At 57.7% G+C, this 14,154-nt stretch overlaps 1 protein-coding gene across 1 annotated transcript in view; it reads right to left on the reverse strand.

Annotated features, from left to right (window-relative positions):
• The window catches only part of SH3PXD2A (SH3 and PX domains 2A), a 235,373-nt gene that overhangs the window by 11,708 nt on the left and 209,511 nt on the right, over positions 1 to 14,154 (reverse strand). Inside the window, 4 exon segments of the mRNA XM_035028500.1 lie at positions 2,525 to 2,574; positions 3,614 to 3,951; positions 7,618 to 7,735; positions 12,684 to 12,767. Coding sequence (XP_034884391.1) covers positions 2,525 to 2,574; positions 3,614 to 3,951; positions 7,618 to 7,735; positions 12,684 to 12,767 — 590 coding nt within the window.

Below are 14,154 nucleotides of genomic sequence, written 5' to 3' on the forward strand. Positions count from 1 at the left end.
GCACCGGCCTGAGGAAGGATCTGTCAATCTGTCACACGCGGCTCAAGCTGTCTCCGCCAAGAGACTGTTCTCCCGAGCAGACTTTCCACTAATACCTCTGATTCACTTGAAACTCCGCTGCACTGTCACAATGATCAGTTAGTAACCGTAATTTCTACCCCGACATCGCTGGAGGTCCAGTTTATAGATGCTTCAACGGCTGGGTCCCCAAAAGAAAATTAAAAAGCAGAGAGGTTGTTGTAACAAAGCCTGTGCCAACTGCCCTGTGGGAGGAGAGCCACGTCCTTAAGTCGAGGTGAGGGGCCGCAGGGGTGACATCTGGCATCTCTTCGCGGACGGGGAGGGGTGGAAGGGGGCGTGGAGGTGGGTGAGGAGGGCCCCTGGTGGCTCATCGCGATGCTGCCAAATGGTCAGGCAAGCACTGAACAAAACTCGAGACCCTCTGTTCTGTGGGCAGGGTAGAACATGCTGGATTGGTGACACCAATATCTAAGCATGACATTCAAGGACATTTAGAATTTGGCTGTGGCCATCACTTCTGAGCCTTGTTCATTTACTGCACAAACATTTATTGTGCGTCTTCTGGGTGCCAGACATCGGTCAAAGGCACTGGGCATTTAACAGTGAACCAAGAGGACAACCCCTTGCCCTCATGAAGCGGACATCCTAGTTTCATCTGGCCTCTCTACTCTGGTCAAAACGGATTTCATGCCGCCCCATTACTTTCAGTAGGTCCCAGTATCATACAAAGGGGTTAAAGCAAAACAAAAAAGTGTGTGGGGGGAGGAGGGAACGGGTAGGGAGAGGGAAGCCACTGTGGTGTAACAGGAAGACCTCAAAAGACCTCTGCCTTGCAGCTGGACACGTGTGGGCTCCAGTCCCAGCTCGGCAGCTCACCAGCTGTGCGGCCTTGGGCAAAGCCTGTGACCTCTCTGAGTCTCAATTTCCTCGTCCGTAAAATGGGTCATGAGAGGATTACTGAGATATATACATAACTTCTGGTCTAGCCAGGGACACAGGACGAGCTCCACAAATAGAAGCTAGAGCTGACCATTCCTTCCGAAACACCACTCTATTCCTTGGAACCTTCTGCATCCTTCACGGCTCGGCCTGTCCTAATCCTGCCAGTCACAGCCCAGCTGCCTTGGGTCGCAGTGAGCGAAGGGCAGGAGGAAGCTGCTTTTGAGGGACTTGCCCTGCCCTGATGCCTGGCCCTGCAGGTGTGTGTGTGTGAGCGGATGCGGCCCAGGCCCCAGCCCAGCCCTGACCCCCCGCCAGGTGGGATTCAGCCGCGTCTAGCAGCCCTGCATTTGGTCTGTGTGGAAGGACGACCCCGTTCTTGCCAAATTCGAGTCTGTCTGAAAATAATCCGCTGGGCCTGAGAGAGATGGGAGGACAGGAGAACTCACGGTTTAGTCATGGAAAACTCGAGGGGACAATGACATAGGAGCTCCCCTGGGGCTTCTGGCCAGGGCAGGGGTGGTCTCATCCCCACGGGCCTAATCCTCAAAACCTGTTTACTGACGGCCCGCTCTTCCTGGGACGCTGCTCACCCCTCTCCAGGGCAGAGGTCACGGATCACGGTGACCCTTACCACTAAGCCCAGCGAGACTGCAGGGACCTTTCTCCACACGGTGTGGCAGGCAGTCCCTCTGACAGCTGACACGGGGAACAGAAACCCTCACACGCCATCCCATACCCTCCTTCCCGCAGCTCTAGGAGACGGCTGCCATTGTCCCCATCTTAGGAGGAAATTAAGGCTCGCGGGTGGTAATGGACTTGCCCAGGGTCTTGCTATTCCTGAGTGTCAGAAGTGGAATATGAATCCACGCCCAGCAGGCTCGAAGCCCCACTCTTTTCCACTGCACCCCGTTACCCCTGAGGAGAGTTCTCTGTACTAGGGCTTCCGGCCTGTCATCGGCATCACGGCCACCTAAGCCCTGTACCCCAAGTGCGTATCTGCTTCCCCGATGGTCAGCACACCGGGACCTGCACCCCAAGGAGCCAGGGACCCCCGCAAGTTGAGCCTCTCGCTTTCAGCACGTGCGAGTCCTGGCTATTTACCCCTCCCCGGAGGGTGCTCACCGGGCTGCCCTCTGCCCTCGCAGGCTCTGGCATCCACCGCAACCACTGGCTACTCCTGGGCCAGGAAGGCAGAGCTGAAAGGCTTCCAGGCGCACATGAACGGCTGCCCCGTTTCCAGCCCCTGGCAGTGCCCTGGCCGGACACTCGTGCTGGCCAGTCTAAACGTTTATGTCTGCCAGTGGAGTGGCTGGGATGGACTGATTTAGCTTTGGAGTGCAGTGCGGTTTTGAATATAAACTGTCCAGTGAGGCCCCTGGGATGGCTGGGATAGCCAGGCTTTCCTCTCTGCCCCTGGCCCCACAAAGCTGGCAGCCTAGCAGGGCCCTGGAAAACCCCTGGACTGACAGGCACTGAAATGAGACCACCAATGAGCTGGGGCCGTCAGGTTGCACCCCCAGAGACAGGAAGAAAACTGGGAGAAGAAATTCAGCGCACGTACCAGGCTCGATTCTCTGCGAGGTGGAGGCCTTGTCCTTAGGTTCGGGGAGCCTAAAACAAGACACATGGCTTCAGAAAGCCCAGCCAGACAATAGGCAACAGTGCTGGAACCTGCCTGACCTAGATATGGCCACCTCCCGAGCCTGGGATGTTCCTGGTTTTGTCCCACATTCTGGAAGGACCCGTGCTCTCAGGTGCTGTAGTTTCTTCACTAGGAAACCACAGACCTCTAAGCTTCCTGGGCTGTGTTTCAGGGGATCCACAAACCCTCTAAAATGATGTGCACATTTCAAAATGTACAAAGAGGCATTTTTCAGGAAAAAGGGTAAGTAGTTCTATCAGATTTTCAAAAGTTAGGAGCAGAGACCGTGTCTATTTTTCGCTCACTACCAAATCCTTAGAAGCTGGCATGCTGCCAGGCAAGAGTGGGTGCCCAAGACACACTTCCCGACTGATGTGCCCAAAAGGTTTCAAGCACAAGAGCTAACTTAAAACCAAGTTCAGAACTAAACTAAAAAACAGCTTTCCTCCAGATTTTAAGGATGGCTGGACATAAACAGAAGCTGGCCTCATAACATAGGACAATTTAACCTTGAACTGAAGATGCTGTTGAGCCAGGGAAGGACAGCGATTTGGAGGGAGCCAGGTAGCGGGTTTCTCTTATAAGCATGGAGGATATTCCTAAAGAATGCCTCTCAGACGGCTTGGGGAGAGGTACAGCCATTCCTCCCAAGTCTTTTAGGCTTCCGGTAACTGGCGGGAGGCTACAGGGAAGGAGGGGAGGAGGGGTAAGGGCGGGAAAGATGTTCTACTGGCTTTCAGTCTGTAAAGCAGCCTTGCGCAGGGGCCCCCATTTCCCAGCCTGGGGGACACACTAATCTGCAAAGGTGGGAATGCCAGCGGCTTACGTACTCCTGTAACTGATCTTCAGTGCAAGAGTTGTGAGGAATTGCCTTGTCCACCCACGATTAGCATGAAACAAGTCCACAGAGTGAGGCCAGGGTTGGGGTCAGTCTAGATCTCCCTGCACCCTGTGGCCGCTTTCCAAAGAGCGGTGCAGGGAGGACGCGGGGGTCAGGGAGGTTCTTACTGATCTGGGCCCTCTGTGGGGCAATCCTGGCCACAGCTGGCGAGCCCTGGGCCAGCCTGGAGACGCTCCGCTCAGGGACGCCCAGGCCACTACTGCCGGTGGCGTTGCAGAGGATGGGCAGGCTGATCTCCTTCTTGGTGACGGGGGCCTCAGGGCCCTCGCCTTCGGCCGGTGGAGTCTCCTTATCCCCTGATGCCTTCTTGTTCAGCAGGTTGCTGATCTCCATGATGTTCCCGATGATCTCCACTGGGCCTGCCAGATTCTTCTTGCGGGCTGGCAGGTCATCCTTGGCTTTCTTCAGGTAAGAGGCTGGCGCCCAGCCCTCTTTGCCCAGGTACCTGCGGGCAGGGGGAAGGGGCGGAACATGGCATCACCCAAGCACGGCTGCCTGACCTCACACCCCACCAGGCTCCGTCTGGCTGGGCCCAGCTGAGCCTTTTCGACCGTGTTCTCCGACACCTGGCAATCCCACTACTCTGGAGGGGAGTGGAACTGAGAGCCGGTGGAAAAGACTTCTAGAACACCAGTTCTTCCTCTCTGTCTCCTTGCTCTCTGCCTGATCCCTCCTGGTGTGGGCTCTCGTGCTCTGCAAAGTCAGGCAAATGTGGGGCGTCAGGATTAGAAGACTCCTCAGATTCGGAGGTGCCCAAAAGGTGGACTCCACAGTAGCCTGCTGCCTCACAACAGGGAGGGCAACGCTAGAGAGAAGATAAGAGCAGGTGTGAATGCAGTGCATTAGCTGGGTGCCCCCTGGCAAAGGGAAGTGTTATCAGAGAGCTGAAGAAGCAGCATAGTAAGAGAAGGTAGGAGCCCCGACTTCTGGTCTCTGGTCCCTTGGACAAGTCTCTACCCTGGAGCTCAATTTTTTTTCTCTTCTGCAACCTGTAGGGATAGAGTAACTGCAAAAATTTATCCAGAGGGGCACCTGGGTGGCTCAGTCCGTTAAGCATCTGCCTTTGGCTCAGGTCATGATCCCAGGGTCCTGGGATCGAGCCCCGCATCAGGCTCCCTGCTCAGCGGGGAGTCTGCTTCTCCCTCTGCCCCTATGCCTGCTCTCTGCACGCGTGCTCTCTCTCTCTAATAAATGAATAAAATCTTAAAAAAAAAAAAAAGGTAACATTTCAAATTAGATAGGGTCGAGGTATCAATAACCCACTTGGAGATGACTGATTACTCAGGAAAAGCAAGTGTGATCCTGGCCTCACACCATAGAGCAAAATAAAAAACGCAAGTTGTGAATATTTGCTTAATCTTGGGGGTTGGTCGGGCCTGGTTAGTACTTGGATGGGAGAAAATCTTTCTAAATAGGACTCCAAAAGCCAAAACCATAAATGGAAAGACTAAAAGCACATGACTGGATAAAATGAAAACCTTTGGTATGGCAAAACAAAACCAAAATGAAACAAAACAAAATCAAAACAAAATCAAAACCCATAAACAAGAGCAAAAGGCAAATGATAGGGCTGGCTTAATTTGAGGTGATTTGATGACTTCTGAAAAGCAGCTTTTTCCTTTTTTCCCCATCGTGTTGAGAGCTTTTCCTCAAGCCCATGAAGAGCTTACTTCCTGGGCCAGCACTTGCTGGCCAATGCCCTTGAGTCTGGGTTGCAGTGTCCCTGTCTGCTCCCTGGGATACATCTGGCTCTTTGGAATGGCTCCTCCATGCCAGATGTCTGACAGTCCCCCCTCTCCTGCCTCCCTGATCTGACCTTGTTGGGTGTTCATTAGGTGAGAGAAAAAGGAACATGAAAGCTAAAGTTTATATCAGCACGTCTGAGCTTTGCTGGAAAGCTTAGGGAGGAGGTGGCTTCTTATGTTCACACCACTGGAACGTACAGGCAGGCTGTCCCAAGCTCACTGGCCTGGCCCTCGCCCCTGTTTGGGGCTTGGAAGGCAGACATCAGTTAACAAATGGATGGAAGTTAAGGGGCTGGCCTGGCTTCCCAAGGTAATGGGTGCAGAGAGAAGCACAGAAATTTCAGGGGTGGATGGAAACAAAAGATGTAAAGATGCCTAATCTTACAGATGAGTCAAGATGCAAGTCTCAGAAAAGCCAAGCAAGCAGCAGAGGGCCCGAGGTTAGCTGTTGGCAGCATCTGGCCCAGAACCCGGTGCTCCCGCATCTCAGAGAAAAGATGAAGAAGAACCTGCTGGCTGTTGCAGGTGTTTTCCTACGAGAACACTGGGGAGATGGGGAGCAGGGTCTTGCGGGAGTGATGGTCAGGCCTGCTCACTGCCCTGAGTGCTCGCATTTCAAGCCCTGTTGTGTTCCTCTGGTGTTACATGGATAAAATTAGATTCCGGGCAGAGAGATTCAGGGGAATCAGGAGCGGCTGTGTGTGTCTGGGTCCAGCTCTCTCACATCTGCTTCCCAGCTCTGGAGCACGGAACGACTCCAGAGGGAAGCAAACTGGAAAAGGAGGGAGGGAGAGAGAGGGAGGGTATGTGTGTGTGAGGGGAGAGGGGAGAAGACAGGCAGGAAATGAGGATCAACATAGAGCCTGGAATGGTGGGAAATGACATATTTCAGGGGGGGTCTGGCAGCCTTCCTAAGGTGCAATCTTTTCAGGAGGGTTTCTCAGTTGAAGCTCCCACTGAGAGCTAAAGGGTTAGGCCATGGGGACAAGAGCTGACAAGAAGAGACAGCTTGGAGTGACCTTGTTGGGCATTTTGAGAAACTAAAAGACCCCAGCAGCCTTGTAGATAACCCCCAGGCAAGTGGTTTAGGTTATCAGCCTGCCTTAGAATGTTTGCTGGCCTTCCCACGTTGACTTGTGGTGGCTGGATTTGGGGGTTGGGTCCAGTTTCTTAGAGAACGTGAAAGTCTAGGGGCAGTGGCTTTGGGCAACATATGTCCAGGCACATGGTCCTGTCTCACCCAACAGAACAGAAAGGGAGCCCCCAGCCCTCCTGACTGGTATGCATGGGGCCAAGGGCAGGGGCGGCTACGTCTGGTCAGGTCACATTAAGGCTGAATCCCATGAGGCCAGTGACCTTCACCCAATCTTGACACCATTGTCTGCTGTGGTCCGAGATACTGTCTCATGAGTGGCCACGTCCCTTGTTCAATCCTGTTCCCACTGTGGGAATGGCTCAGAGCTCACATCCTGCCCACAGTGGGTCTGGGCTTCCCAGGTGTGATGGGCTGAGGAGTGGTCCCGAGCCCACAGTTGCGGGACTGTCAGAAAGTGGGTGAAATCACCACAGCTGAGCCACTTCTAAAGCACCCAGAAACATTTCCTGCAAACAAGGCCCCCCTGGGAGGGTGCTGGCTGGCCTCAGAGCCCCAGGGCAGAGGGGACTGGAGGGCAGGACTTGGTAGGGGAGAGGTGAGTGAAGCCCACAGGCTTGAGTTTGCTTCCAGGACTGCTGAGAAAGCTCCCCACTCCCCTCCCCACACTCCCACATGCGTTTCTCAGCTGGGAAATGTGATTTGGCCCTGCAAGAGGGAGGGGCAGGGGGAGGAGGCCTCTGACCTAGGCCTGGGCTCAGGCCTGGCTTCTGCCCTGGCTCTCTCAACCCCAGGAGCCAGCCCCGCAGAGGGGAATGGCCTGGGCAGAGCCGGCATCTGGGGCCCCCGGTGTTGAGCTGTGGGTAGCAGGGGCTGCCTGCCAGGACCTCAACAAGGCCTGCGGATGCAGGTGCTTCGGGCGGCCTGAGCTACAGAGCGCACCAGGAGGCCAAGGCCGGACACAGAAAACCAAATTCAGATGTGCTGGACCCTCTTGGCAGATGCACGGGTCAGGGATTGCACCATGGCCTGCGAGCTGAGCCACAATTCTGGCTCTGCTTTCCATGTCCCAGGGGAGAAGCTGCAAGACAAGCGCTCTGGTCGAGCCGTTCAGCCATGCAGAAGCAGCCAAGCCCAGGCTGTGGGCACACAGCCGCCGTCAGCATCTGCCTGCCACCGGAACCCACAGCCCTTCTGCCATCGGCCCTGCTGCTTGGGGCCGGGGCGGGTGGTGGTGGGCAGAGGTAGCTCGCTCTTCCGCTGAGGCTCCTACCTGATGTACCACCAGCCCTCCAAATTCTTCCGGATCACTTCCACAGTGACGCCCTTCTCAAAGCCAATCTCGTCCTTGCTTTGGCTGGTGTAAGGCTGCACAGTGACGTACTTCTCCTCTGTGGGGAGCGAAGCAAGGAGGCGCGGTTATTTGAGGCTGGAGTGCAGGCCCTCCTTCCTGTCCTCTCCTCCCCGGCCTGGCCCTGCTCACTGGGCGCCTCACTGCTGCTCCCGGTGTGTGCAGAAGCCAGCGGGGGCCCCGGGCGGCCTGGCTCAGCCCTGACAGTACCGTGCTGGCTCTCCCAGCCTCCCAGCCCACTAACAGCCGCCGGGTGCTGGGGCCCGGGGTCCTCAGGGCCCCCAAAGCTCCCCCAGTGGAGGGCACAGCTAGAGGAATCTGCTCCTCGTGGGGCCTGAGGCAGGAAGTCCCTGGGATGTCTGGAGGCCCCCCGGCATGCCCTCCCCTTCCCTGAACATGCCATGCTTCCATCCGTGCCCTAGACTGGTTCTCGGAGTCCCTCTCCCACCTCTACCCCTTAGGTCCTGCCTCTGTCTGACCTTCCGGCAGCTCCAGGGGCACCTCCTTGGTGAAGGCTCCCCTGACCACTAATTCGATCGCCTCATCAGGTCATTTCCCCCAGAGGATTGTGGGGAACACGTGTTCTATGGGAACAGTTACATGTGTTTTAAGACAAGGGTCTGGCGGCCAAAGGATCGATGGCAGCACTGAGTGCAGCCACCAGGCGGGGCCTCCCAGAGTGCCAAGCTAACCGCCCGGCTTGGCAGTGCCCGTGTGTGGAGGTACCTGCTCCAGGGTCCCCCCCTGGTACTGGGAAGGAGGCGCCCTATGGGAACTCAGGAAAAGCCTGGGAGGACAGGTGTGGGGACAGCTCCAGCTTCCTGGATTCCTTCAGCTTCTCTCCTGCAGGGGCCCCTGCTGCCTCTGCCTGGGCCCCAGCTCAGGCTTCCAGGGAGGTGCTTCTGTGACCCACAGCTGCCGGCCACAGACACCCCGCCTCCTGGGTGGAGAGCCTCCCCAGGGGAACGTTCAGGTCTCAGGAAGGAGCACACATATCCCTACCCTCACCGTCTGGGAGAATGAGCTGAGCTAGACAGAATTGGCCCCCTGGCCACACCTTTTGAGCGGGTCACCCCAAACTCATGCTGGCCCCTCCAGCCTGTGCCCGGCACACAATGGGGGTTCCAAAGGGACTAGGCAGTGCATCGTTGAAGGGCAAGGCTGTCTGAACAGGGGCACTAAGTGGGAGGCTTTCTAGGAGCTCAAAATAGCAGGAGGCCGGGTTCTCAGATGCCTACCCCCCTCCTCCCAGCTCCCAACTGTGAGGGTAACTCCTGGACGCCTTAGTGGGACCCTGATGGGCGGCCTGGTCTGAGCCTCTGGCAGGAGTGGGGGAGGGGGGCGGCTGCCACCCTAGCCCCCTGCGGCAGGAGGCCCATCTGTTCACCCTGGATTACCGGGGTCCCGCCTATAGCCCGGCGCTGGGCCAAGGTAGCTGCTCCCTCCGGGGTGGAGGCGGCTTCCCTGCCAGGCTGCAGGGGCCGCGCTGATGGGCCTGGCTGAATCCAAAAGGTCGCCAAAGGCAAAAGTAGGTGACGACCCATGGGAGCCTCCACTACTCCTCAACATGCTCTTCTCAACGGTGAGCTCTTCCCAGAGGCAGGCCTTTCTCACCATCGACTAACTCCTGGAAGCTTTCAGATTCCCCTCCAGCCATGCTGAGGAGAGCTGCCAACACTGCCTGAGAACTTCATCCAGCCAGATTCTGACTCGGGCCTTTGAGAAGTGCAATGTTCTGCAGGCCAACCCTCGGCGCTCCTGCCTGCTGCTGGTCCCAGTCCATTTTCCAGTGGGGCACAGTCAATCCTGGCCCGGGCCATGGCCAGAAGGGCAGCGCCAGGCCCCGGGGATCTAGGGTTCTGAGGTTAGGGTGAGGCGAGGCCTGGGCTCCACATTTTGCCTTTGTTCAGCTGGGCTATTTTTAAAAAGCCTGTGGTTCCAGCAGGAAGCCATCATTAAAGTTTTCCTAGGCAAAGTTGCTTTTGCAGGGAAAAATTACAGCCCTTCTCTTAGAAAGATCAGAGGGGCCCTGCCCTGCTGCATGGCAGCGAACAGGGCCTCACCAGGATGTGTGGGCTCAGGCTCCGGAGCCGTTAGGCCCGAACAGCAGCCTCTGCAGTCGCCGGTGTGTATGCTGAGGACAGAGCACCAAGGGCCACATAGGGGCCCTACTCTCCCTTGACCCTCTCAGGGAGGGCAGAGCCAAGCACCTCTGTCTTACCCAGGAAAGCTGAGCTGCTCCTGCAAAATGCCCTGTGCTTGGTGGCCCTCAGGCTGCCATGAACACAGATGTCTGGGAGTTTATGGTCCCAGGAAGAGGTCTGGCCAGCTCAGAGGTGTGTCCTGCCCTGTCACGGTGCAGGTTCTAGATGATGAGCACTCCGAGGGCAACTCTTCCAATCGGTCTGGGTGAGGGCTGACTTTTCTGTCATGGTGGCTTCGGTGGCAGAGGCATGGCTTACCTCCATGTAGACACATGCCACATGGGTCTCAGGTTCCCAGCTCCCAGGTTTCCCTGGACGGAGCAGCAGAGCTGGCCCCTCTAGTGGACCAGGCCACAACCCCACTTGGGGGCAGGGGTGGGGAGTGGGGAGCCAGTATGGAGGATGCCTGGACAAACTGAAATGGTCTCAGGGTGGGGCTGAGTCATTTGGGGTGCTTCGAGTCTCTAGAAGAGACCCTTAGGAATCAAAGTGGAGGAGAGGGGCGCTGTAAGCCCTGGGGGGCACCTCAGGGTTTCTGGGAAGCACCGAGGGGCCGTGGTCACTCTGACGTGCCATCAAAGGAGTTGGTGGCAACTCCGCCCTAGGGAGGGCTGACCAGGCCGCCCACTGGGTGGGTGGGTGGGTGGGTGGGTGGGTGGCTGGGTGGCTGGGGGAGGTGGACAGGCCTGTTTTGGTTTTGGAGGCGGGGGCTGGAGAGCCCTGCAGTTTCCAAACCACAGACGCCTCCTCTTTCAAATGCTTTCCCCTCCGTCAGCAGTCTCCCTGGCTCCCCTCCCGGCCCCCACAACCTACCCAACCCCACTGCAAGAGGCCTTTTGCTTCCAAAGGCCTAGTTGGCGGAGGGGCTGGGGAGTGGAGGCCCTGGGGAAGCACAGCTTCTCTCTTGTCTAGTTGTATATGACCCACCGCCTGTTTCCCCCCACCAGCTCCGCTGTTAGCAGCGGACTTTCTCCCAGCCAACTTTCTGCAAGTTTGTCTTGGCTGCCGGATTTAACTTAGCCCTGATTTAACTTAGGGCTAAGACTGGGAAATAATGCGTGTTTAGGTATCTTACTGGAGAGAGAGGGAGGGAGGGCGGGAGGGAGAGAAGTTGTGGGCTTGTGTTTGCTTACGTATTTGCATATGTATGGCTGTCTATAGAACCACGCATTTCGCTGGGCATGTGCGTCCATGTGTTGCACTGTGTGTGTACATATGGTGGGGGGGTTACGTATGAGGCCCTATACGAAGCCGTACGTGTACTCGGCCCCCGCTGCAGAGGGGTACGTACATCATGGCCATGAGCAGCCAGCTGGCGCATCTGTGAGTGTGAATGTGTGTGTGGAACGGTCTACATGTGTTTGCATAAGTGGAATTGTGTGTGTGGGCGTGTGAGCGGTGGGTGCGGGCTGGGTGCACGGGTAGGCACGTTCGTCACTTGTGAGTGGCCGTGAGCTTGTGGAGAGAGTCGTGTGTGGGGCTTGGTGTACGATGGAGTCTGGAGCAGATGCTTTGGGGGAATGGGGGGAAGGCCAGACCTTTGTCTCCGCTGTTTTTCCAGGCCAGCATCCCACTCTCCTCTGCTGCCAAGGCTCAGGGCTGCGTCCCAGCTCGGCCCCCCAGCAACGCTGCCCCACCACTCCTAGGTCTAGGGTGCCTCTGCTTTACGTTCAAGCTTGTTCTTGCTGCTTCCATGACTTGGCCTCCTGCCCTGCTCCAGCCCTCAGGGTCCAACCCTTGCTCCACCCTCAGGATAAGCTGGGCTCCCACCACCAGGGCTCTGAACATGACGCCGAGCCAGCCACAGGCGGTGGCCACCTCGGTGTCCAGGCTTGCTGGCCTGGGGCTTGGGGCAGATACCAAAACATGGTCTCAGGGTTGTTGAGGAACAAGCTTTGGGGGTGGGGGTGAGAGTCACGGGGCATCCCTGCTGCGCTAGAACATGCCCTTCCAGCTGTGCTCTCTGCAGGACAGGAGAAATGAGCCCCCGCTGGCTTGCGGGCTCTGGAGACGTTTAGGTGTTCAGAGGCTCGCCCCTGAACTCCCTACTTCCCAAGCTCCTAGATGTTGGAAAGGCCCTAAACCTACAAATGTTCTGATTTCCGATCAGCCTGGGTGGCAGGCCAGGGGCCTCCCTGGAATCTTCTTGATCGGGGCCCTCACAAAGTGCCAACGCCTAGTACTGAAGACGCTGGAGGCTCCTGGCTGAACCCGCCGCCGCCTTCAGAGCTGGCTGGGGCCGTGCCCCGGGACCAAGCTGGGACTGGCTTTTGCTCCCTTTCTAATTTCCCTGGAGCTAGCTGGCTGAAGGAGGGGGGCTGTGGGCTGGTCCTGCTTCCCACTCCGTGCCTAAGGAATGGCTAGACCAGCTTCGGCTGAGGGAGCACCTTCTGAGAGGAAGCGGGCAATGAAGGGTGAAGGACGAGCAGGACAGCGCTGCACGGACGGACACACCCCCAGTTCTCTTCATCTGAAGCTTCCAGGGCAAATGCGGCCTTTCTTAGTCCAGCTGCCCCCACAATCACCTCGTGGGTCCCATGACCCCCACCCGCCGGATGCTGGCAGAAGCCAGAGCCACCCCCAATTCCCAGGCAGCCCCCTGTGCCCTCCTCCCCGACGGCCCCCAGCCGCAGAATGTGAGAGAAAGTCTGGCTGCCGAATCCGGGTGAGGAGGCCACAGGGAAGAGAGGAGCAGAGCTCAGAGAGGAGGCAGGGTGTTAGCGCGTGAGCGAGAGGGAGAGAGGCGGCAGCTGCGGGTCAAGAGAAGCCGGCTCCCACAGTCACCTCGGCTGTGCTGCCTGTTGACCATCCCGCCCAGGGTCCACCGGCGATCCAGACGCCGCAGATGGGCCTTGCGTCTCTTGGATACTGGTGTGGGAGATGGCAATGGAACACGCGGCCGACGGAACCGGCGGAGAGAATGGAGATGAGGATGAGATGGGGCAGGGGAGGGATGGCGGGAGGGAAGGGTCACACTCCCAGGTCCTCATCACAGGGACCCAGCGGCACGCACCTGCCGGACGGGGGCAGATCTGCCTGGTGACACCACCGGCACCAGGGGAAAGGCTATGGTTTATACCCGTGAGCCCAGGAGGGGCTGAGAACTTCGAATCCTAGCACCTGAGAGGTGAAAAGGGTCCTTGGCCCCAGCCTGGCACAGGGACGGCCCTCCAGGCAGTCGTGGGGCCCAGCACAGGGCCTGGCACGCGGCCGGTAGCTAGGAAATGTTGTGGAGTGAAATGCACACAGGGATGGATGCCATGGGCCTTGATTCTGCTTCTTCACTGCACACTGCCCGCTGGATCTGCAACAACAGGGAACCCGTCCCCCAGCTTCTCAGTGCTGCAGACCCCCCTGTCTAGCCCCCCGTCTCTGCGGTGGCATCCTGTGCTGCTCCTCTGGTTGCTGTGGCCCAGCTCCACCAGCCCTCTGCCTTCCTCTGGGCTGCCCCGGTGGAACGGACCCCAGACCGGGGCAGCACCCCCGGGGCCCCCACCTCCTGGCACTGCAGAAGCTGGGTGGCAGGTTGCCCGAGTACAGGGGAGGGAGGCCAGCAGTCAGAGTCAAGGGAAAACTGTCCAGACACACCTGAGCCGAGCCTCCTGGGAAGTATTTGCTTTCCTTGAGGGAGGAGCAGTGTCTTGTTTGACCTGCCTCTTGTAAGCAGGAGGCCTGGACAAAAGGTTGGAGGTATGCATCAGGTGAGGTCTCACTGCCAGGTTACTGTGTCACCTGGGGCAGGCTTCTGTCCTTCTCTAAGCCTGTTCCCTCATCTGTCACGGGGGTTGAACCACCTGCCCAGGCATGGGAGGGGACAAGGGACTCAACAGGCTCTGGAAAATAAATGAGGTCCTGTCTGAGGCCAGACTGGGAAGGACTCTGACAGCTGACCTCCCGGGCAGGTGTGTTCTGTGGTTTCCCTGGGGGTGGAGGAGTTCGGCTGATGCCCAGGCCGGGGGCCCCCTTAGCCATAAGTGGTCTCTCTCTAGTTTCAACCACGTACGAGGACTGTCTTGCGGAAGCCTCACAAAAGCTCTGAGCTGTCGGCACCATCTCCACATTAGAAACGGGAAGCCAGAGACGCAGGGGTGTTAAGAAACCCTCTGAGTAACACACCTAAGTGTCGGGGGAGCACACAGATCTAGATGGTCTGGCTCTGGAGCCCAGACTCTTGGCCGGATGATGTTCTTCCTCCTTGACTCTGCGCCCGCTAGCCCACCAGCAAGGGAAAAGGCCCCAACAAGAGGCTGGTGCT

The sequence above is a fragment of the Mirounga leonina genome, unplaced genomic scaffold (assembly GCF_011800145.1).
Source record: "Mirounga leonina isolate KUSES-001 unplaced genomic scaffold, KU_Mleo_1.0 Mir_114, whole genome shotgun sequence".
In the NCBI taxonomy this organism is placed as follows: Eukaryota; Metazoa; Chordata; class Mammalia; order Carnivora; family Phocidae; genus Mirounga; species Mirounga leonina.